The sequence below is a fragment of the Sphaeramia orbicularis genome, chromosome 12 (assembly GCF_902148855.1).
Source record: "Sphaeramia orbicularis chromosome 12, fSphaOr1.1, whole genome shotgun sequence".
In the NCBI taxonomy this organism is placed as follows: domain Eukaryota; kingdom Metazoa; phylum Chordata; class Actinopteri; order Kurtiformes; family Apogonidae; genus Sphaeramia; species Sphaeramia orbicularis.
In genome coordinates, this window is record NC_043968.1 from 27095613 (window position 1) to 27117109 (window position 21497).

General features: G+C 37.1%; 1 protein-coding gene across 8 annotated transcripts in view; it reads left to right on the plus strand.

Annotated features, from left to right (window-relative positions):
* The window catches only part of LOC115429367 (kinesin-like protein KIF21A), a 63653-nt gene extending 45540 nt beyond the window's left edge, over positions 1–18113 (plus strand). For 3 of the 8 annotated variants that reach the window (XM_030148727.1, XM_030148732.1, XM_030148735.1), the window contains 13 exons: positions 868–928; positions 2533–2587; positions 3957–4171; positions 4284–4454; positions 4541–4573; positions 6807–6943; positions 7036–7120; positions 13930–14019; positions 14113–14271; positions 15344–15461; positions 15561–15731; positions 15835–16034; positions 16997–18113. In XM_030148727.1, the coding sequence (XP_030004587.1) occupies positions 868–928; positions 2533–2587; positions 3957–4171; positions 4284–4454; positions 4541–4573; positions 6807–6943; positions 7036–7120; positions 13930–14019; positions 14113–14271; positions 15344–15461; positions 15561–15731; positions 15835–16034; positions 16997–17054 (1553 nt within the window). In that variant the 3' untranslated portion in view covers positions 17055–18113. The remainder of the gene's footprint in view (positions 1–867; positions 929–2532; positions 2588–3956; positions 4172–4283; positions 4455–4540; positions 4574–6806; positions 6944–7035; positions 7121–13929; positions 14020–14112; positions 14272–15343; positions 15462–15560; positions 15732–15834; positions 16035–16996) is intronic. The other 5 variants (XM_030148728.1, XM_030148734.1, XM_030148736.1 and 2 more) reach the window with 3 other exon arrangements.
* The last annotated feature ends 3384 nt before the right edge of the window (positions 18114–21497 follow it).

The following is a 21497-nucleotide window of genomic DNA, read 5'->3' on the forward strand; positions in this document are numbered from 1 at the left end:
AGCCTTAGATCAAGTCCCCCTATAGGTTGGATTTAATTATTACCCCGCCCCACGACGGGGAGGCAAGGGATGTTGTTTTTGATTCAGTTTGTTAACACTCTAGCAGCAAAACTATTGGTTGAATTTGCACCAGATTAGGTTTATAGATTGCCAGTGACCCAGAATAGATCTGATTATGTTTTGGGAAAAGTAGGTCAAAGTTCACATTTTTTATGAATTTTTAAAATATTTTTTCCTCTCCCATTTTCTTATAATAGGCGAAATTTCAAATGTCTACAAAAACATCAATTTTGGTTCAATTTACTTCAAACTTGGCACATATATAGAGGAAATTGTTATACTGACATCAGCACATGCATAGACATGATGACATCAGCTGGATCGATGCCAAAATAAGCTACAATATGTGCGAGGGGCGGGGTTTGTTTTATTATTGTTTTATTACACTTTCTTTGACTCTTCGAGTTGTGTCTTTGCAGTTTTCATCCCATCTTGTCACTTTCATGACATTTTGGTCAAAAGCCCTATGGGTTTTCCTCACTATGGCAGACAGACATGGTGACTCATTACTCCCTCTAGTGGTCACATATTTGACAGTTCATCAGTGTGAATAGATTCACTTCCTATCTCTACAATCCAATACACTGGCATCTTCAACATACCTTCATAGCTTTTCATTCTAAACACTAATTTTAGGTCATTTTTAATATTTCAAAGTAAAAATACTACATAATAACCCCTTTTAATGTTAACAGACACTCCTTTTTTTTTTTTTTTTTTTTTGTAAAGAGGATTAGAGTAATGTGGTGTAAATTCTGCTAAAAACAGTGCATATTAATTGTTATGTCTGTGTGAATTTCCCTGAAGCAGAGAATGGAGATGAGAGCAGCAGTGATGAATCCACCCCAAGCCCAGCCACAGAGGGAAGGTAAATAAATACACACATATTCCAACACTTAGCTCAGGTTTACAACTTGCATTAAAATTCTCAGTTAATGAGCTTAAAAAGTAGTCCATCGTTGTCCAATATTGCAATACAATTTGACAGTGGAGTCTTGACACATAATGTAGAAAAGTAATTATGTACCTATTAATTAAATTGATAATGTACTCTTCTATGCACATGTTTTTGTCCACTGGTTCACTGATTAATGTTATTAAATTCAGCCATATTTTCCCGACTGTGATCGTTCAGTTGCATTTACTTTACCTGAGTAGACATTTCCTTAGGCTGAATCCAAATGAACTACACATGGATAGATGATAAATGACTTTGTGTAGATGAAATAATAACTAGATGGACAAAAATACTGGGACAGATCACACCTACGGCTTGTAGGACTTCCCACTGCAGTTGATTTGAAACATCAAGATAAGAATTTGCATTTCCGTTATTGTTGAGAATCATGTCAATAAATGCCAAATTAATATTTCTTCCAAGTTTAACGACAGATTTTTCTTCCTGAGTGAGAGCTGAAGGAACCAGTCGATTACTTGGGGTTAAAATGACTATTTATGGTCAGAACATGACAAATATTTTAGAATATTTAAAACACAAATAATGATTTAAAAAAATCAAAGCAGAGCAAAATAAAGTAAAAAGGAAATCTGAAGCATTTTGTTACTATAGTTGACTATGCAAACAAAATAAAACATTAAGTGAAATAATATTTATTGCATCGTAAAATTATCTTATGATATCTGTCTTCATCATCTTAGGCCAGCCCCAGTAGCAATGAATTCACTGTGCATCAATACTTTTGTCCATGTAGAGTTTAAGAAACATGATACATAAATATAAACAAAAGAGTTCATATGTTTTCAGGGTTCCAACGGGGTCTTAAAAAGTCTTAAAAGTCTTGAATTTACAAATCTGAATTTAATACCTTAAAAAAGCCTTTAAAAGATATTAAATTTCAAATGGTAGGTCTTAATTTGTGTTACCATAAACTTGTTCAGTGTATTGTGTTTAAATATGTCTGTTAAATATCCACACTGCAAAGAAAGTAACATTAGTCGGTGAGAAATGATCACAGAACGTTCATTTCTGTGTACAGTATATATATAATATTCAGTCTCTGCTGATGTAAATAAATACATTTTCCTAAATTCTAGGAGTCATGAATTTTTGCCAGTATGGCTGTGAAATTAAATTCTGTTCTAAGTAGTCTTAAAAAGTCTTAAATTTAACTTGTAGAAACCTGTAACAACCCTGATTTTATAATATATGTACTATAATGTAAATTAATGTATATAATATTCAATCAGCCCTGCGATGAACTGGTGACATGTCCAGGGTGTACTCCGCCTTCACCCATAAGTAACTGGGATAGGCTCCAGTGACCCCCGTGACCCTAGTGAGGATAAAGCAGGTTCAGAAAATGAATGAATGAATGAGTAATGTAAATTAACACACAAAGTCATTAGATATACAGTATACACAGTGTATTAAAGTTTACAAATTGCCTTTACAGTTAATATTTTAATAGATCTGTTGATAAATGTGTTTGTTTTATTCTCATTTATTTTCAGCACACTTGCATCAGATCTAATGAAGTTATGTGGTGAATCCAGACCAAGAAGTAAGGTAAAGTACTGTGCATCATCACAGAATACATCACAGATAATAATATTCTGGAAAATAGTTCAGCAATGGTAAAAGCTGAGCTCTTTAATACACTGTTGCCCATAAAGTTGGAATACTTTTTTTTTTTTGCTTCTTTTCATGTATTTATTGTCACAATGTGATTTATTCTTGATAAATAAAGTGTAACTGGTATCACTATCTGATATCACAGTCAGTGCCTTTGCAGTAAACTAACCATTTTAGTTTAATATACAGAGATTCCAATCCAATCCAACTTTATTTGTAAAGCACTTTAAAACAACCACAGTGGACCAAAGTGCAGCACAGAAAAATAAATAAAAACCAAAATAACAGAGTAAAATACAAGAATAGATTAAAAGACATAGAACAACTGTAAAAATATTAAAAAAAAAAAAAAAAAAAAAGTTAAAATAATTAAATAAATAAATAAAAATACTGAAGAATAGATAAAACCTAAATAAAAGAATAAAATACAAGAATAGATTAAAACATAAAAAGCTGTACAATTAAAAATTGTGTGAGAGATTGTGAATGAATATACTGTTTATCAGCAGACAAACGGTTGCATTTTTACTTTTGATTTAGCAAGAGAGCTGTCTGCAGGAAGAACTGATCTAATTTTAACCCACCCATGAAAAAGTAAAAATTTGTGGAAAATAAAAAACGATATATACTGTTATCCAAAAAGTTGGAATAAAATATGAAATGAGGTGATTACTGATGTGTATAAATAGGAATAAAAAAAAGGAATGTGTCTGAAAACAAAATGATTCCAACTTAATGGGCAACAGTATTGTACAGGATAGTTTATTTTTGTTCTTGATATGCGTATTGTTGTCATGAAAAGGACAGAGTTTATTTTTGTTTTTTAATTATATGTATTATTGTTATGAAATGGACAGTTTATTATTGTTTTCAATGTGTGCACTATTACTGCTACGGAAGGGACAGAGTTTATTTTGATGTAAAATGCTGTTGCAAAATGGACAGAGTCTATCCTTGATATGTAGCATTTTTGTATTTTGTGCTTAGTCAGAATTGAGTCTGTTATGTGTAGGATGTTTGAGTTACTTATGGGATTTGACATAGAAATTTAGGGTTGGGGGGGGGGGGCAGGAATTTGTTAGTTAAACTTCATCCCGCTCCTTTTTGAATGTTTGACTTTCTTTTTATATAAATCCCTTTTGTTGTTTGGTTTTATTGTTATATTCAAAATAAACAGTAAATATTATAATTTTCTGTATCTCCAACATTTTGGTAGTTTATTTTTAGAAATTGGCTCAACTCTTACCTAGTTGATTGACTTGCGAGTCAGCTGATTAGTGAGAATACAATTGGGGTCTCTCAGGCTCGCAGGCGGACCACCACCCAGATGGAGCTGCTCTATGCCAGCAGCGGGGATCTGTCCTGTGAATCCCCGACCGGAGACTTCCCTGCCCCTCTGCTGCCGCTCACTGAACGCCAGGAAGGGCCGGCAGACACGCAGGGTCACATGACTGCTCTAACCCCTGACCGTGACCAAACTGTGTCCCCATCTGCACTGTCTGCACGGCCAGCTGCTCTGTAAGTGTCAAAGGCAACCGTTCTGTGCAGAAATAGACAGTCTTTTTCTGAGGGGGATGATTATTGCAAATTCTTGTCTCTCTTTTTTCATAACAATTTCTGATTCTTTTAGCCTCTGTAGCGGTGGGTCCAGATCTCCTACAGGAACGGAGAGGAAGCAACCGGAGCGCTCACCACTTATACGCAGGAAGATGCAGGAGAAAGGATCCACAGCCACACACATCCCCACGCCAACGCACACACCTCCAGTTAGTAAGGTGACCGGTGGTGACTACAAATCAATGTAAGTTAGACGTGCATCTACCGTTTCTTTTTTCAAGATTGCAGCAATGACTTGAGACCGCTACAGCTGTTACTGTTTCTGTGCAGGTTGGATGAGTCACCAGTGTTTGAAGGCCATCGGTAATTATCGCTTCTTGAAAATATACCTGATTTCTTCACAAATTCCAACATCTTTTTTTTTATTATTATTTATTTATTTGCACATACAAATATAAAATAAAGCAAATACATGTACAGGGTGGGGAAGCAAAATTTACAATATTTTGAGGCAGGGATTGAAAGACAGTGTATGACCAGTTAGTTTATTGAAAGTCGTGAGAATTTATTTGCCCCAAGAAAATTGACATAATAGAAAATGTTTTTATTCTATGTGTCCTCCTTCTTTCTCAGTAACTGCCTTCACACGCTTCCTGAAACTTGTGCAAGTGTTCCTCAAATATTCGGGTGACAACTTCTCCCATTCTTCTTTAATAGTATCTTCCAGACTTTCTCGTAATAGTTTTGCTCATAGTCATTCTCTTCTCTCCATTATAAACAGTCTTTATGGACACTCCAACTATTTTTGAAATCTCCTTTGGTGTGACGAGTGCATTCAGCAAATCACACACTCTTTGACGTTTGCTTTCCTGATTACTCATATGGGCAAAAGTTTCTGAAAAGGTATGGATAATAGTGTTAGGTATGATTATGGCATCAATATATGTTTGGTTTCAAAACAATTGACGTAGTGCCTGCTGAGAAAAAACAACTAAATATTCATTGTAAATTTTGCTTCCCCACCCTGTACATATCTCTCTTGGTAGAGAGGAGGGTACGAAAATGTGCAGGTGAGGTCAGAAATCCGAAAGGCTTATAGCACAGGTGTCAAACATGCGGCCCGGGGGCCAAATCTAGCCCACCAAAGGTTCCATTCCAGCCCGCGGGATGAAAGTGCAAAAATTAACCTGAACAGTCAAGGTTGTCCAAATCATTTTGATTCAGGTTCCACATACAGACCGATGTGATCTACAGTAAAAACACAATAACCCATAAATAATGACAAATACAAATTTTCTTTGTGAAAAATTATGTGGAAAAAATGTAAGCGAAAAAAATAACATTACACTGTGAAAATATTTACATTTACAAAACTATTCTTTCACAGTAAAATGCAAATGAATACATAAATAAAAACACAAATGAACAACCGGAAATGTGCAGTTTTAACAATATTCTGCCCGTTACCAAATGTTTTGTGCATTTATGGATCCACTGTGATCTGGAGTTGTGTTAATAATAAGAGATGGAATATTGTAGAAATTGTTCAAATTTTAGACCAAAATCCAAAATTTTAACAATATTCTGCCTGTTACCAAATGTTTATGTAACACTGTGTGTAATGTACATGTATAAATAATAAGTCAAGGCATAATATTCTTAAAATTTTACACATTTTTCAAATGAAATTTCTGTTTTTTCAGGTTATTCACATCTTTTTTGTAAAATGTAAATATTTTCATAATTTAATTGGGGGGGGTTTGTACTAAAACAAAAAGAAAAACTTGTATTTGTTATTATTTCTAGGTTGTTAAGTCATTATTTTACTGGTCTGGCCCGCTTGAGATCAAATTGGGCTAAATATGGCCCCTGAACTAAAATGAGTTTGACACCCCTGGCTTATAGAATGACCTCACCTTGACCTAGTTGTATTTTAAACAAAATAAAAGAATATCATTTGCATACCTTCCATGAAGTAGAGGGATAAATAAAAATGACATAAAAGTAACAGAAATGGTGATTATATATCTATAAACATTTCTTTCACAAACATAAAGAGTAAGAAGAAATGAATAATAATGATAATGCAATAATAGTAGTTGTAATAGAAACACTAAATATGTAGAAAAATAAATAAATAGATGTGAAAAATACAGCTAAATTAAATTCAAATAACACACAAAAAAGAGAAATTAAAACAAAACATGTGGCACTTAGGAAGATAAAATTGAACAGTCAAACCAAGTACATCTATTTTAATTTATAGAAAAAAGAAATTCAGGCACTCACTTGGTTGGAAAAACTGTAAAAAGGAGCATTTTTTAGCTCCTGCCTTAAAGAATTAATGTACAGGCCATCATGAAATAACGGCTTTTTACAATTTTTCCAACCAAGTGAGTGCCTGGATTTGTGTCTTTTTTCTAGTGTTCATGCCCTCTCTCTCTAATACCAGTAGCTCCCTGTGAAAATTGTTTTCTTATCTATTTTAATTGTCTTGACTTTGTGTGTCATTATAGTCACAGTAGTGGTACTGGCTGCAGTTTAGCACAAACACATAGACAGTGAATGGTAAAAAGGCTTCTACTGTGTATCGTAGAGGTGTGATCAACCCTGTGACGACCCCTAAGAACAGCCGTGGGGCCAAACTTCAGTGTGTGAGTGTAGCAGAGGGACACACCAAACCTGTTCTGTGTGTAGATGCCACTGATGACCTGCTCTTCACAGGATCCAAAGGTACAAACACACAATGGGTTCAGTTACGTAATAGTGCAGGTATGTGCTGTTCTTTCTTCTGTCCTTTAACTTGTACACGTGTGTCATTTCAGACCGAACATGTAAAGTTTGGAACTTGGTGACGGGTCAGGAGATCATGTCTCTAGCAGATCATCCCAGCAGCGTCGTCTCAGTCAGGTAATAGATGGACGGATGGTTGGTTGGTTGGTTGGTTGGTTAGTTGGTTGGTTGGTTGGTTAGTTGGTTGGTTGGTGGGTTAGTTCGTTCGTTAGTTAGTTAGTTAGTCAGTTGGTTGGTGGGTTGGTTAGTTTGTTAGTGGGTTAGTTAGTTAGTTAGTTAGTTAGTTGGTGGGTTGGTTAGTTAGTTAGCTAGTTGGTTGGTTGGTGGGTTAGTTGGTGGATTAGTTAGTTGGTTAGTTGGTTGGTTGGTTGGCGGGTTAGTTAGTGAGTTAGTTAGTTTGTTTGTTTGTTTGTTTGTTAGTTGGTTGGTGGGTTGGTTAGTTAGTTAGTTGGTTAGTTAGTTAGTTGGTTAGTTGGTTGGTGGGTTAGTTAGTGAGTTAGTTAGTTAGTTAGTTGGTTGGTGGGTTGGTTAGTTAGTTAGCTGGTTGGTTGGTTGGTTAGTTAGTTAGTTAGTTAGTTAGTTAGTTAGTTAGTTGGTTGGTGGGTTGGTTAGTTAGTTGGTTGGTGGGTTAGTTAGTTAGTTGGTTGGTTGGTTGGCGGGTTAGTTAGTTAGTGAGTTAGTTAGTTAGTTAGTTAGTTAGTTAGTTAGTTAGTTAGTTAGTTAGTTGGTGGGTTGGTTAGTTAGTTAGCTGGTTAGTTAGTTGGTTGGTTGGTGGGTTGGTTGGTTAGTTGGTTGGTTGGTTGGTGGGTTAGTTAGTTAGTGGGTTGGTTGGTGGGTTAGTTAGTTGGTTAGTGGATTTGTTGGTTGGTGGGTTGGTTGGTGGGTTAGTTGGTTGGTTGGTTGGTTGGTTGGTTGGTTGGTGGGTTAGTTAGTTAGTTGGTTGGTGGGTTGGTTAGTTAGTTAGCTGGTTGGTTGGTTAGTTAGTTGGTTGGTGGGTTGGTTAGTTAGTTAGTTGGTTGGTTGGTGGGTTAGTTAGTTAGTTAGTGGGTTGGTTGGTTGGTTGGTTAGTTTGTTCGTGGGTTAGTTGGTTAGTTAGTGGGTTAGTGAGTTAGTTGGTTGGTTAGTTAGTTAGTTGGTTAGTTGGTTGGTGGGTGGGTGGGTGAGTTAGTTAGTTAGTTAGTTAGTTAGTTGGTTAGTGGGTTGGTTAGTTAGTTAGTTGGTTGGTGGGTTAGTTAGTTAGTTAGTTGGTGGGTTGGTTGGTTGGTTAGTTAGTTAGTTGGTTAGTTGGTTAGTTAGTTAGTTAGTTAGCGGGTTAGTTTGTTAGTGGGTTGGTTGGTTGGTTAGTTAGTTTGTTAGTGGGTTAGTTTGTTAGTTAGTGGGTTAGTTAGTTTGTTAGTGGGTTAGTGGATTTGTTGGTTGGTTGGTTGGTGGGTTAGTTAGTTGGTGGGTTAGTTAGTTAGTTTGTAAGTGGGTTAGTTAGTTAGTTAGTTAGTGGGTTGGTTGGTTAGTTAGTTTGTTAGTGGGTTAGTTGGTTAGTTAGCGGGTTAGTTAGTTGGTTAGTGGGTTGGTTGGTTAGTTAGTTAGTTAGTGTAGTTAGTTAGTTGGTTAGTTGGTTGGTTAGTTAGTTAGTTAGTTATTAGTTAGTTGGTTGGTTGGTTAGTGGGTTGGTTGGATGGTTAGTTAGTTAGTTGGTGGGTTGGTTGGTTAGTTTGTTAGTGGGTTAGTTTGTTTGTTAGTTGGTTAGTTAGTTTGTTAGTTAGTTAGTGAGTTAGTTAGTTAGTTAGTGGGGTGGTGGGTTGGTTGGTTAGTTATTTAGTTAGTTGGTTGTTGGTGGGTTAGTTAGTTAGTTAGTTAGTTGGTTGGTGGGTTAGTTAGTTAGTTAGTTTGTTAGTTAGTTGGTTGGTTGTTGGGTTAGTTAGTTAGTTGGTGGGTTAGTTAGTTAGTTGGTTGGTGGGTTAGTTGGTTGGTTGGTGGGTTAGTTAGTTAGTTATTTAGTTAGTCGGTTGGTTGGTTGTAGGGTTGGATGGTTAGTTAGTTGGTGGGTTGGTTGGTTAGTTTGTTAGTGGGTTAGTTTGTTTGTTAGTTGGTTAGTTAGTTTGTTAGTTAGTTAGTGGGTTAGTTAGTTAGTTAGTTAGTGGGGTGGTGGGTTGGTTGGTTAGTTATTTAGTTAGTTAGTGGGTTGGTTAGTTAGTTTGTTAGTGGGTTAGTTGGTTAGTTAGCGGGTTAGTTAGTTAGTTGGTTAGTGGGTTGGTTGGTTAGTTAGTTAGTGTAGTTAGTTGGTTAGTTGGTTGGTTGTTTTTTAGTTGGTTGGTTGGTGGGTTGGTTAGTTAGTTAGCTGGTTGGTTAGTTAGTTAGTTAGTTAGTTAGTTAGTTAGTTAGTTAGTTGGGGGTTAGTTGGGGAGTTAGTTAGTTAGTTAGTTAGTTAGTTGGGGGGTTAGTTAGTTAGTTAGTTAGTTAGTTAGTTAGTTGGTTGGTGGGTTGGTTAGTTAGTTAGTTAGTTGGTTGGTTGGTGGGTTAGTTAGTTAGTTAGTTAGTTAGTTAGTTAGTTGGTTGGTGGGTTAGTTAGTTAGTTGGTTGGTGGGTTAGTTAGTTAGTTATTTAGTTAGTCGGTTGGTTGGTTAGTGGGTTGGTTGGTTGGTTGGTTAGTTAGTTAGTTAGTTGGTGGGTTGGTTGGTTAGTTTGTTAGTGGGTTAGTTTGTTTGTTAGTTGGTTAGTTAGTTTTTTAGTTAGTTAGTGGGTTAGTTAGTTAGTTAGTTAGTGGGGTGGTGGTTGGTTGGTTAGTTATTTAGTTAGTTAGTGGGTTGGTTAGTTTGTTAGTGGGTTAGTTGGTTAGTTAGCGGGTTAGTTGGTTAGTTGGTTGATTGGTTAGTTAGTTAGTGTAGTTAGTTGGTTAGTTAGTTGGTTGGTTGGTTAGTTAGTTAGTTGTTGGTGGGTTAGTTAGTTAGTTGGTTGGTGGTTAGTTAGTTTGTTTGTTGGTTGGTGGGTTAGTTAGTTAGTCAGTTAGTTAGTTGGTTGGGGGTTATTTAGTTAGTTAGTTAGTTAGTTGTTTGGTTGGTGGGTTAGTTAGTTAGTTGTTTGGTTGGTGGGTTAGTTAGTTAGTTGGTTGGTGGGTTAGTTAGTTGGTTAGTTAGTTAGTTAGTTGGTGGGTTAGTTAGTTAGTTGGTTAGTGGGTTGGTTGGTTAGTTAGTTAGTTAGTTGGTTAGTTATTTAGTTAGTTGGTTGTTGGTGGGTTAGTTAGTTAGTTGGTTGGTGGGTTAGTTAGTTTGTTTGTTAGTTAGTTAGTTAGTTGGTTGGTGGGTTAGTTGGTTGGTTGGTGGGTTAGTTAGTTAGTTAATTAGTTAGTTAGTTTTTTAGTCGGTTGGTTGGTTGGTTAGTTAGTTAGTTAGTTGGTTAGTTATTTAGTTAGTTGGTTGTTGGTGGGTTAGTTAGTTAGTTGGTTGGTGGGTTAGTTAGTTAGTTGGTTGGTTGTTGGGTTAGTTAGTTAGTTAGTTAGTTAGTTGGTTGGTGGGTTAGTTAGTTAGTTGGTTGGTGGGTTAGTTGGTTGGTGGGTTAGTTAGTTAGTTAGTTAGTTATTTAGTTAGTCGGTTGGTTGGTTGGTGGGTTGGATGGTTGGTTAGTTAGTTAGTTAGTTGGTGGGTTGGTTGGTTAGTTTGTTAGTGGGTTAGTTTGTTTGTTAGTTGGTTGTTGGTGGGTTAGTTAGTTAGTTGGTTGGTGGGTTAGTTAGTTAGTTGGTTGGTTGTTGGGTTAGTTAGTTAGTTAGTTAGTTAGTTAGTTGGTTGGTGGGTTAGTTAGTTAGTTGGTTGGTGGGTTAGTTGGTTGGTGGGTTAGTTAGTTAGTTAGTTATTTAGTTAGTCGGTTGGTTGGTTGGTGGGTTGGATGGTTGGTTAGTTAGTTAGTTGGTTGGTGGGTTAGTTAGTTTGTTTGTTGGTTGGTGGGTTAGTTAGTTAGTTAGTCAGTTAGTTAGTTGGCTGGGGGTTATTTAGTTAGTTAGCTAGTTAGTTGTTTGGTTGGTGGGTTAGTTAGTTGGTTGGTTGTTTGGTTGGTGGGTTAGTTAGTTAGTTAGTTAGTTAGTTAGTTGGTTGGTGGGTTAGTTAGTTGGTTAGTTAGTTGGTTGGTGGGTTAGTTAGTTAGTTAGTTGGTGGGTTGGTTAGTTAGTTAGTTGGTTAGTGGGTTGGTTGGTTAGTTAGTTAGTTAGTTGGTTGTTGGTGGGTTAGTTAGTTAGTTAGTTGGTGGGTGGGTGGGTTAGTTGGTTGGTTAGTTAGTTAGTTAGTTAGTTTTTTAGTCGGTTGGTGGGTTGGTTGGTTAGTTAGTTGGTTAGTTATTTAGTTAGTTGGTTGTTGGTGGGTTAGTTAGTTAGTTTGTTTGTTAGTTAGTTAGTTGGTTGGTGGGTTAGTTGGTTGGTTGGTGGTTAGTTAGTTAGTTTTTTAGGTCGGTTGGTTGGTGGGTTGGTTGGTTGGTTAGTTAGTTAGTTTGTTAGTTGGTGGGTTGGTTGGTTAGTTTGTTAGTGGGTTAGTTTGTTGGTTGGTTGGTTGGTGGGTTAGTTAGTTAGTTAGTTGGTTGGTGGGTTAGTTAGTTGGTTAGTTAGTTGGTTGGTGGGTTAGTTAGTTAGTTGGTGGGTTGGTTAGTTAGTTAGTTGGTTAGTGGGTTGGTTAGTTAGTTAGTTGGTTGTTAGTTAGTTAGTTAGTTAGTGGGTGGGTGGGTGGGTTAGTTGGTTGGTTAGTTAGTTAGTTAGTTAGTTTTTTAGTCGGTTGGTTGGTGGGTTGGTTGGTTAGTTAGTTAGTTAGTTGGTTAGTTATTTAGTTAGTTGGTTGTTGGTGGGTTAGTTAGTTAGTTAGTTAGTTAGTTAGTTAGTTAGTTAGTTAGTTAGTTAGTTGGTTGGTGGGTTAGTTAGTTAGTTAGTTAGTTGGTTGGTGGGTTAGTTGGTTGGTTGGTTGGTGGGTTAGTTAGTTAGTTTTTTAGGTCGGTTGGTTGGTGGGTTGGTTGGTTGGTTGGTTAGTTAGTTAGTTTGTTAGTTGGTGGGTTGGTTGGTTAGTTTGTTAGTGGGTTAGTTTTTTTGTTAGTTGGTTAGTTAGTTTTTTAGTTAGTGAGTTAGTTAGTTAGTTAGTGGGGTGGTGGGTTGGTTGGTTGGTTAGTTAGTTAGTTAGTTAGTTAGTTAGTTAGTGGGTTGGTTGGTTAGTTAGTTTGTTAGTGGGTTAGTTGGTTAGTTAGCGGGTTAGTTAGTTGGTTAGTGGGTTGGTTGGTTAGTTAGTTAGTTAGTTAGTGTAGTTAGTTAGTTGGTTAGTTGGTTGGTTGGTTAGTTAGTTAGTTATTGGTGGGTTGGTTAGTTAGTTAGTTAGTTAGTTAGTTGGTTGGTGGGTTAGTTAGTTAGTTAGTTAGTTAGTTGGTTGGTGGGTTAGTTAGTCAGTTAGTTAGTTAGTTGGTTGGGGGGTTATTTAGTTAGTTAGTTAGTTAGTTGGTTGGTTGGTGGGTTAGTTAGTTAGTTAGTTAGTTAGTTAGTTAGTTAGTTAGTTAGTTAGTTGGTTGGTTGGTGGGTTGGTGGGTTAGTTAGTTATTTTGTTAGTTGGTGTTGTGGGTTAGTTAGTTAGTTAGTTAGTTGGGGGGCTAGTTAGTTGGTTGGTTGGTTGGTTGGTGGGTTAGTTAGTTAGTTAGTTAGTTGGTTGGTTGGTTGGTTGGTGGGTTAGTTATTTAATTAGTTGGTGGGTTAGTTAGTTAGTTGGGGGGTTAGTTAGTTAGTTAGTTAGTGGGTTAGTGGGTTAGTTAGTTAGTTAGTTTGTTAGTTAGTGGGTTGGTTGGTTGGTTGGTTAGTTAGTTTGTTAGTGGGTTAGTTGGTTAGTTAGCGGGTTAGTTAGTTTGTTAGTTGGTTAGTGGTTTGGTTGGTTAGTTAGTTGGTTGGTTGGTGGGTTAGTTAGTTAGTTAGTTAGTTTGTTTGTTAGTTTGTTAGTTTGTTAGGTTGAGTTTGCGGCGAGGTATGGTTCATCGTCTTCGGAAACTTCAGTCGTACCACTTCCACACAACTGACTTTTTCTTGCTATTTTTAGCCACAAACTTATTACTCTCCTTAGCGAACACCATTTTTGTTCTGGTGTGTGGAGACCAAGGACTGTGGAGACCACTCTCACAGTTAAAAGGAGGAGCCTACGGTAGACACGAGAGATGAAATCCGATTTGATGATTACCCTTTTTTAAACATCGTTATAATTAAATAATCTGATTTCAATTTAAAATCTATTGATCGTGCAACCTTAATAAATAAATAACTTTATTTATCCCACAGTGTTCAGTTCAGTTTAACAGTCTCCAATATGGTTTCAGTGGATGATAGAACAATAAAACAAAGCACAGACACTGACATTTCAGACATCATCATACACACACATACACACACACACTGTCGGTATGAGCAGCTTAATGCGGTCAAAAACACAAAATAAATAAACAGGCACCTCCAACCTTAGCTCATTTATCAGCCTTATGGCAGAGGGAATAAATGAGTGTGTGTATCGGTTTGTTCTCTAAGGCTCGTAGTGTCGTCTCCCTGACAACATTAGGATGAATCTGTCTTTGAGGGCGTGGTCTGGTTGATCTAGGATCCTCCTGGCTTTCTGCACCACCTGCTTCTTCCATAAAGAGTTCAGGTCTTTTTGTTGAGCTTGTGTAATTTCCGAGCAGACCCTAATGATGCTGCTGACACTGTTTATGTCTTTCACAGACTGCCCATTAACAAAGCAAATAAAAGAAAGGGTTAAAAGACTTAAAAGACAGTAAAAACGACAAAAAATAGGTTTAGAGATGTTAAGAGTTCAGCTTCAGGTGGTGGCAGGTAATAATAAACTAGTACTGCAAAAATAGAGATATACAGAAGTAGTAACAGAAATGTTGTAGTAAATTGAGTGTGATGGATTTCCTGTTTGTGTTGGTGCATTCAGGTACACATCCAGCCTCGTCTTTACTGTTTCCACTGCTTACATCAAAGTGTGGGACATACGAGATTCAGCCAAGTGCATTCGTACCCTCACGTAAGTGTACAGCTCTGTTATGGATTGTCTAAGCATCACTTTAAGTATACTGGCCCTAAAATGGGGTATGTAATATCGTACTACATATGGCAGGTCATCAGGACAGGTGGGTTCAGGAGACACCTGTTCTTCTGCAAGGAGTTTATCCATCCCACCCGGAGAGAGTCAGATCAACCAAATCAGCCTCAATCCTTCAGGAACCTTCCTTTATGCTGCTGCGGGCAATGCTGTGCGCATGTGGGACCTCCGCAAGTAAGTTTTAGTTGTCGTAGCTACAGTTGTGGAAAAAATTATTAGACCACCCCTTGTTTTCTTCAATTTCTTGTTCATTTTAATGCCTGGTACAACTAAAGGTACATTTGTATGGAAAAATATAATGATGACAACAAAAATAGCTCATCAGAGTTTAATTTCAGAACTGATATCTATCCATTTTCCATGTTTTCTTGATTATAACCAAAATCACTTCAGTTCTTACATCAATATCTATGGCATTGTCATGCCAAAAACAGTGCTTTTAGACATTCCATGTTTTCATTTCTGTCTGTTTTAGTCACATGAAACGCACAGGAGTTAGTACTTGATTGCATAACCATTGTTTTTATTTAGTTTTGCTCATACAAATGTATAAGACATTTTACATTCATTAACATATCCAATCAAACATCCCCATATGGCACACATGAAAGAAAAAAAAGGGTATCTGCAGTAGATATTGATTACAGTTAATCACAAATGAGACATGAATGACAAAAAACACACATGTATACGACCACTTCTGAATGCTTATTGCATTAAAAACCTAATCATGGGACTCCATCTCTTTGTAAATAGCTCTCCCTGAACTCTAAGTACGTATGTAATTTGCTCCATCTGATAGACTTCCCTCACTTTCTCAATCCAAATGTTGTATGTGGGAGGTTCAGGTTTCAACCACTTGATAGTGATGCATTTAATTGCTGCCATTAGTAAAATTCGTAAGAGGTATTTTTGGTTATTTCCCTCCAAACCTTCTGGGATTACAGCTAAAATAGCAAACTTTAAATCTTAAGAAAATGTTTGGTTGAAAACTGAGTTCACAGCGGCAAATATATCATCCCAGAAAGGTCTTTTTTGATGACTTTTGATGGTCTAATAATTTTTTCCGCGACTGTATATGTATGTTGACGGAAGTAGATGATTAGCTTTGGCGACCACTACAAGGAGGAGCCAGAATTAGCAGTAGTATGTGTGCATGTATAGTTGTAACTATTTCTTTGAGATTGTGCAGAAGTTAATCAAAAAACGTTCAGATGAAAAATAATACAGTCCTTTCTTTCACTAGATTTGTTTCCACTGGGAAGCTGACCGGCCATTTGGGACCTGTCATGTGTCTGACTGTTGATAAATTGGGTAATGGACAGGACATTGTGCTCACTGGATCCAAAGACCGTCACATTAAAGTACGACACCTCACACACACTTACACAAACATGTCATATTATTGCTGTTGTTGTGTGGACACAGTTAGATTTGGATTTACCATGTGTTTGTATTTCCAGATGTTTGAGGTGACTGAAGGTGCTCAGGGCAGCATCACCTCCATCCACACATTTGACCCCACCCATCAGGACGGCGTGGAGTCCCTGGCTGTGCACGGAGATGTTTTCTACAGCGGGTCCAGAGACTATTACATCAAAAAGTGGGATTTGGCCAATAAACAGCTGCTGCAGGTATGAAACCATTCAACCAGGTATCCTCCAGTTTCCTCTTAATAAAAATAAAACTGTAAACGGTTTGTTTTGGTCACTGACGGTTGGTTTCTGCTGGCTGTAGCAGTCGGCCTGTTCCCAGTCGGACTGGGTCAGCGCTCTGGGCTTGGTGCCGGGTTCCCCTGTGCTGCTCAGCGGATGCAGAGGAGGGCTGTTACGCCTGTGGCATGCTGACTCACTAGCGCCGCTTGGTGAGATCCGAGGACACGACAGTCCCATCAACGGTTTGGCCATCAACAGCAGCCAACTGTTCACCGCCTCCGAGTGAGTCACAAAACATTCATTCATTCATTTTCTGAACCCGATTTATCCTCATTAGGGTCACAGGGGTCGCATGGAGCCTGTCCCAGCTACATAGGGGCGAAGGCGGGGTACACTCTGGACATTTCGCCAGCTCATCACAGGGCTGAACATATAGAGACAAGCAATCACTCTCACATTCACACCTATGGGCAATTTAGATTAACCAGTTAACCTATTAGCGCATGTCTTTGGATGGTGGGAGGAAGCCGGAGTACCGAGAGAGAACCCACGCAGACACTGGGAGAACATGCAAACTCCACACAGAAAGGTCCCACCCCCATCGACTGGTGTTGGAATCAAACCCAGGACCTTCTGTCTGTGAGGCATGAGTGCTAACCACTGCACCACCGTGTCGCCCACAAAACAAAACATGTTTATCACAGTTTTATTACCCCGCACCTCAAAGGGGAGGCAAGGGGTATTGTTTTTGGTTTGGTTTGTTTGTTAGCTTGTTTGTAAACACTTTAGCAGCAAAACTATTGGTTGAATTCATACCAAATTGGGTTTATAGATAACCAGTGACCCTGAATAGATGTGGTTACATTTTGGGAAACGTAGGTCACAGTTCAAATTTTTTATGAATTTTTATTTATTTTTTTTTTTTCCATTTTCCTATAATGGACAAAATTTGTTACGTTTATAAAAACATAAATTTTGGTTCAATTTACTTCAAACTTGGCACATATATAGAGGCAATTGATATGCTGACATCAGCACACGCATAGACATGATGACATCAGCTGGATCGATGCCAAAATAAGCTACAATGCGTGCAAGGGGCGGGGTTTGTTTTGCTTGGCACCACTTGTTCTCATTTTTATCAAGCCACTGTCACACATATGAAATGGAAAGATCATTTTGAGGCTGACATTGACAATTATGACCATCTGTTTTTTTGTTTGTTTGTTTGTTTGTTTTTACAGTGACCGCACTGTAAAGATTTGGGAAGCCAAAGGATCTCTGGAGGATGGCGTCCATTGACAACAAATTCCTGATAATCGAGAATTGTCAACTCACCATCACCCAGACAAATCTGAACCATATGTTAACAAGTACGTCACCCAAGATGTTCACCATGGATCCTTTAATGATGAGTGATGGGAAAAAAATGTGCTCAGTCTTAGAAGATGATTGCAGCTACTGTTATTTTAGGCCAAGATTTATTGCTGCACGCTCAGAGCAGCATCAGGTGTCAGATAAATGACCACTGAGTGCAGCTGCAATGGACTCTGCACATAATATCAATATGACAGTTCAAATATGAATTCATGGCTTTGCGCAAATTGATCCAACTGTGCGTACATTCAACACCCCCCCGGTTCAGCACATGACAACATGGATACCTTCTATGCATAGACTGAATTGTGTGTTAAGAAAAAAAAAACTTGCGGTGCAGTCTTTGTCTCCCTCAGTCTTACCGTCTCCCTCCACAGATTCTTCATTGAAACTTAAATTTGTGAAAGACTGCACCTCTCACAACAAACATTTTCAGTTCCTGCTTACAGATGTCTCCCTTCTACCAGCAATATCTGTGAGTCTGACCTGTGTGTTCACCTGATGGATGACATGTCAGTGTTTTTTTTATCTTCTTATCGTTGCTGTCAGGTTCATTTTCAGGTGTTTGTGTTCTTACTGTATGTATAACCAGGACCAAATAACTACTGAATCTGTATATCGTCTTATTCCTCAGCTGTTACTGCCAAACTGTCCAGAAAAAAAAAAAACATTAGTGGCCTCTGAAAAAACATGGTCCTTCATGTGATACGTATGATATTTAGTCCAGTATTTAAGTCAATGTTACGAGTGTTCTTCAAAACAACTTCTCCGTTGTGGCCCTAAAACTATTATCTGTCATTATTCAACAGCCACAGGTTCAAGCTTTTACATTTAGTTGCATATTCACAACTAAGATTCATGCATAAATCCTGCTTTTGCCTGCACGTTGACTTTGATATGTGACATTTTTTTAGGAATTACACTTATTTGTGTCTATACTACCTTGAAGCAAAAGAAACCTGCTAACATAGCTCTGTTTTTAAGAAAAGAAAAACAAAGAAAAGTGCCTCTGAGCAGTTTATTGAGACACCAGGACGACTCTGTAGGGCACGGGCCCAGGGGCCAAATCAGGCCCACCAAAGGATCCAGTCCGGTCCTTCGGATGAATCTGTGAAATGCTAACATAGCACTAAGATATTAATAATCATTTTAGTGCAGGTTCCACATACAGACCAATTTAATCTCAAGTGGGTCAGTTAGTAAAATACTATCATAATCACCTATAAATACTCATAACGCCAAATTTTTCTCTTTGTAAATGTAAACAACGTATTATTTTGGAAAAAATGCGAATAACCTGAATAAATATGAACCTGAAATGTCTTACAAGAATAAAAAGATTGTTTTTTGTCAGACAGATTTAAAATAAGTTGATTTTTCAGATTAAAAAAATCATTTTTTTTAATGTCTGACAAAAAAGAAAAGGTATCTTTATATTTTCAGCAGACAGTATGAACCTGATCAGACTATCTTACAAGAAGGAAATGCAATTTTAACAATATTCTACCTGTTACTAAATGTTTTATGTATTTGCAGATCCACTGTGATCTGTAAGTTATAATGCACATGTATAAATGATATTGTTGTTAAAATTGCACCTGTTTCTTTCAGTTTGTTGATGTTATTCACATTGTTTTAAAGGATAGTTTGTAGATGTAAAGATTTTCAAAGTTTAATTTAACTTTTTTTGCTCTAAAACATAGAGAAAAGTTTGGAGTTGACAGTATTTATATATTATTATGTTAGTATTTTACTGGTCCGGCCCACTTCAGATCAAATTTAGCTGAATGTGGCCCCTGAACTAAAATGAGTGTGACATCTCTGCTGTAGAGGAAAGCAGCCTAACTAGTTTTTCCAGTATTGAGTCACTGTCAAGCGATGCGAGGCAGCTCCTCAGAGCTCAGAGTAAGTGTTTTCCTATTTGTCGCCGATGTGTTGTCAGCAGACAGACCAGACACATGCACTGGTGTTAGTATTCCCTGACTGTTCCATTAAAACATCTGTAGCCTTAAGTAGAGGTTTTACTGTCCACTGACCTGCATCACTTTAGATTTCATTTTATGTGTTCTCACTTAAAGTCCATCCAGTTTGGACTTCTGTTAATATTTGTGTTGACCTTTAAAAAAAAAAAAAAAAAAAACATAAGTGCTGCTCAGGCTGCAAGTGCTTTTGGAAAACATCACCTTCAAGTATGTGAGCTTATATAATGAAAAACAAGTCATTCAGTGTGACTTTGTAAGAAATACTGTAAGGATAAGACAGCAGTTTATAATCCAAAATAATGTGAATGTAAATCGTTCATTGTGATGGAACTAAGCACCTTTAAATTCCTAAATTTGAGAAGCATTTTTGTCCTCAAAGTTGTGTGAATGTGTGTGTTTTTGTCAACACCCAGTGATGTGACATGTTCTCATTATGTCCCGTATACTTTGCAGTTCACGTCTGCTGTCTTAGTATCTTTAACTGCACACAGGAGCATTTCATTCACTCGTTTAAATTTGTGTGTGAAAAAAAAAAAAAAAAAGACTATTTATTTATATTTTTCTTAGATATTTGATTCTGCTGTCATGTCTTCCTTTTCAATCTGCATCAGAGATTCCAAACTTAATTTTATCTGAGGCCTCTGATATTTTAGCACCATTGATGATGGACTGCACAGGTATTATGGGATGCATTTCTCCATAATCAGGGGCGCATTACCAGTGCCTGAAATAAATCCTAAACGAAGGTAGTGAATGTAGAATCACTACCTGATAAATGTGAGTTAGTTCCCATTAAAAAGGATCGGGTAGCTAATTTATCATGAAATAATTAACCTTTATAGGAAAACACTGTAGCTGCTTTGGTTTAGACATTGGACATAGACATTAGCAATGCTAGAGTCAGTGGGACTAAAATAATTGCACTGAAAAATCACATTTTTGCAACTTCAAAATTTGTCATCGATCCAACATATTTTAGTGACACAGAACTTAAAATAGTTGTTACAGAAACTGGTTGCTGGTCCCACTGACTTGCACTTGAACCGCTAAATGAATGATCCAAAAAGTGTTAGTTGGCTGTAAGTATTCATGATAAATCAGACAAGACTCTTTAAAACTTTAATTATTCTCTTGATGTTTCTTGTACTTATTTGGATTCTACTGTAAATCTGCTCTTGTGTAAATATTGTTTTTTTTTTCTTCCTGCTGATGATCTTCTGCAAAAGTGATTAAAAATCTGTTGCAGTGTGATAACACCTTTTACAATAAAAACAGTTTTACAAGTAATACGTCTGTGATCTGTGCTTTTGTACCTTTCCTCTATGCATTAATGCTTCATTACCACATGGTGGTAGTATAATGACATAAAATACTGGAATAATACTCACTTTGATGACATGGTTGAGGTACAGTGCATTAATGCTAAAAGGTGATTTGTACAACATCAAACATTGTGAAATTAATTGGTAATCACAAGTCACTTAAAAGTGAGGAAAAATGCCAACATTTGAAAATAAAATTTGTAAATGGGTGCTTCTATGAAACTGGGTTTATTTTGGTACCTGGCACTTTTCCAGCTTTTTAGACCCAAAAATGAAAGAGAAATTTAGACATATTTCCCCTCTGGATGTACCTAATGATGACTTCAGATAAATGCAAAAAAAATTATACTCTTGCTCTGAGCCATCCCAAAATTAATGAATTTTTAATCAAGTATTGGGGCCAAAAATAGGACAAAAATTGGGACAGGAAAAACTACCCAGGAGTCAGTGCATCTGATCTGAAAACATGGCTGTAAATGGTCATATATAGACTATAAATAAAGACACACTGTTAAATGTGACAACCCTAGTGGTTTTTCTAACCCATACGTGTGGGTTTTTCATCAGTCTCATTCCAGGTTTTGTGATACAACCCATTGTGTCCAGTCACGTTACATGCAGAACCTGCCGCAAATGATTTTGCAACAGCGGTCATTTTTGTGAAACACTCTGCCTTGCATAATTAGTTCGTTTCCCTGGTACAACTAAAGGTACATTTGTTTGGACAAATATAATGATAACAACAAAAATAGCTCATAGTAGTTTAATTTCAGAGCTGATATCTATCCATTTTCCATGTTTTCTTGATAATAACCAAAATCACTTCAGTTCATACATCAATATCTATGGCATTGTACTGACAAAAACAGTGCTTTTAGGCATTCCATGTTTTCTTTTCTGTCTGTTTCAGTCACATGATACACACAGGAGTTAGTACTGGATTGCATAACCATTGTTTTTGATGACTTTTGATGGTCTAATATTTTTTCCCGTGACTGTACGTCTGTTATCCTGTAATTACCCTCTATTTTTGTTAATACATGTTTATACCTCTGTTACTATTT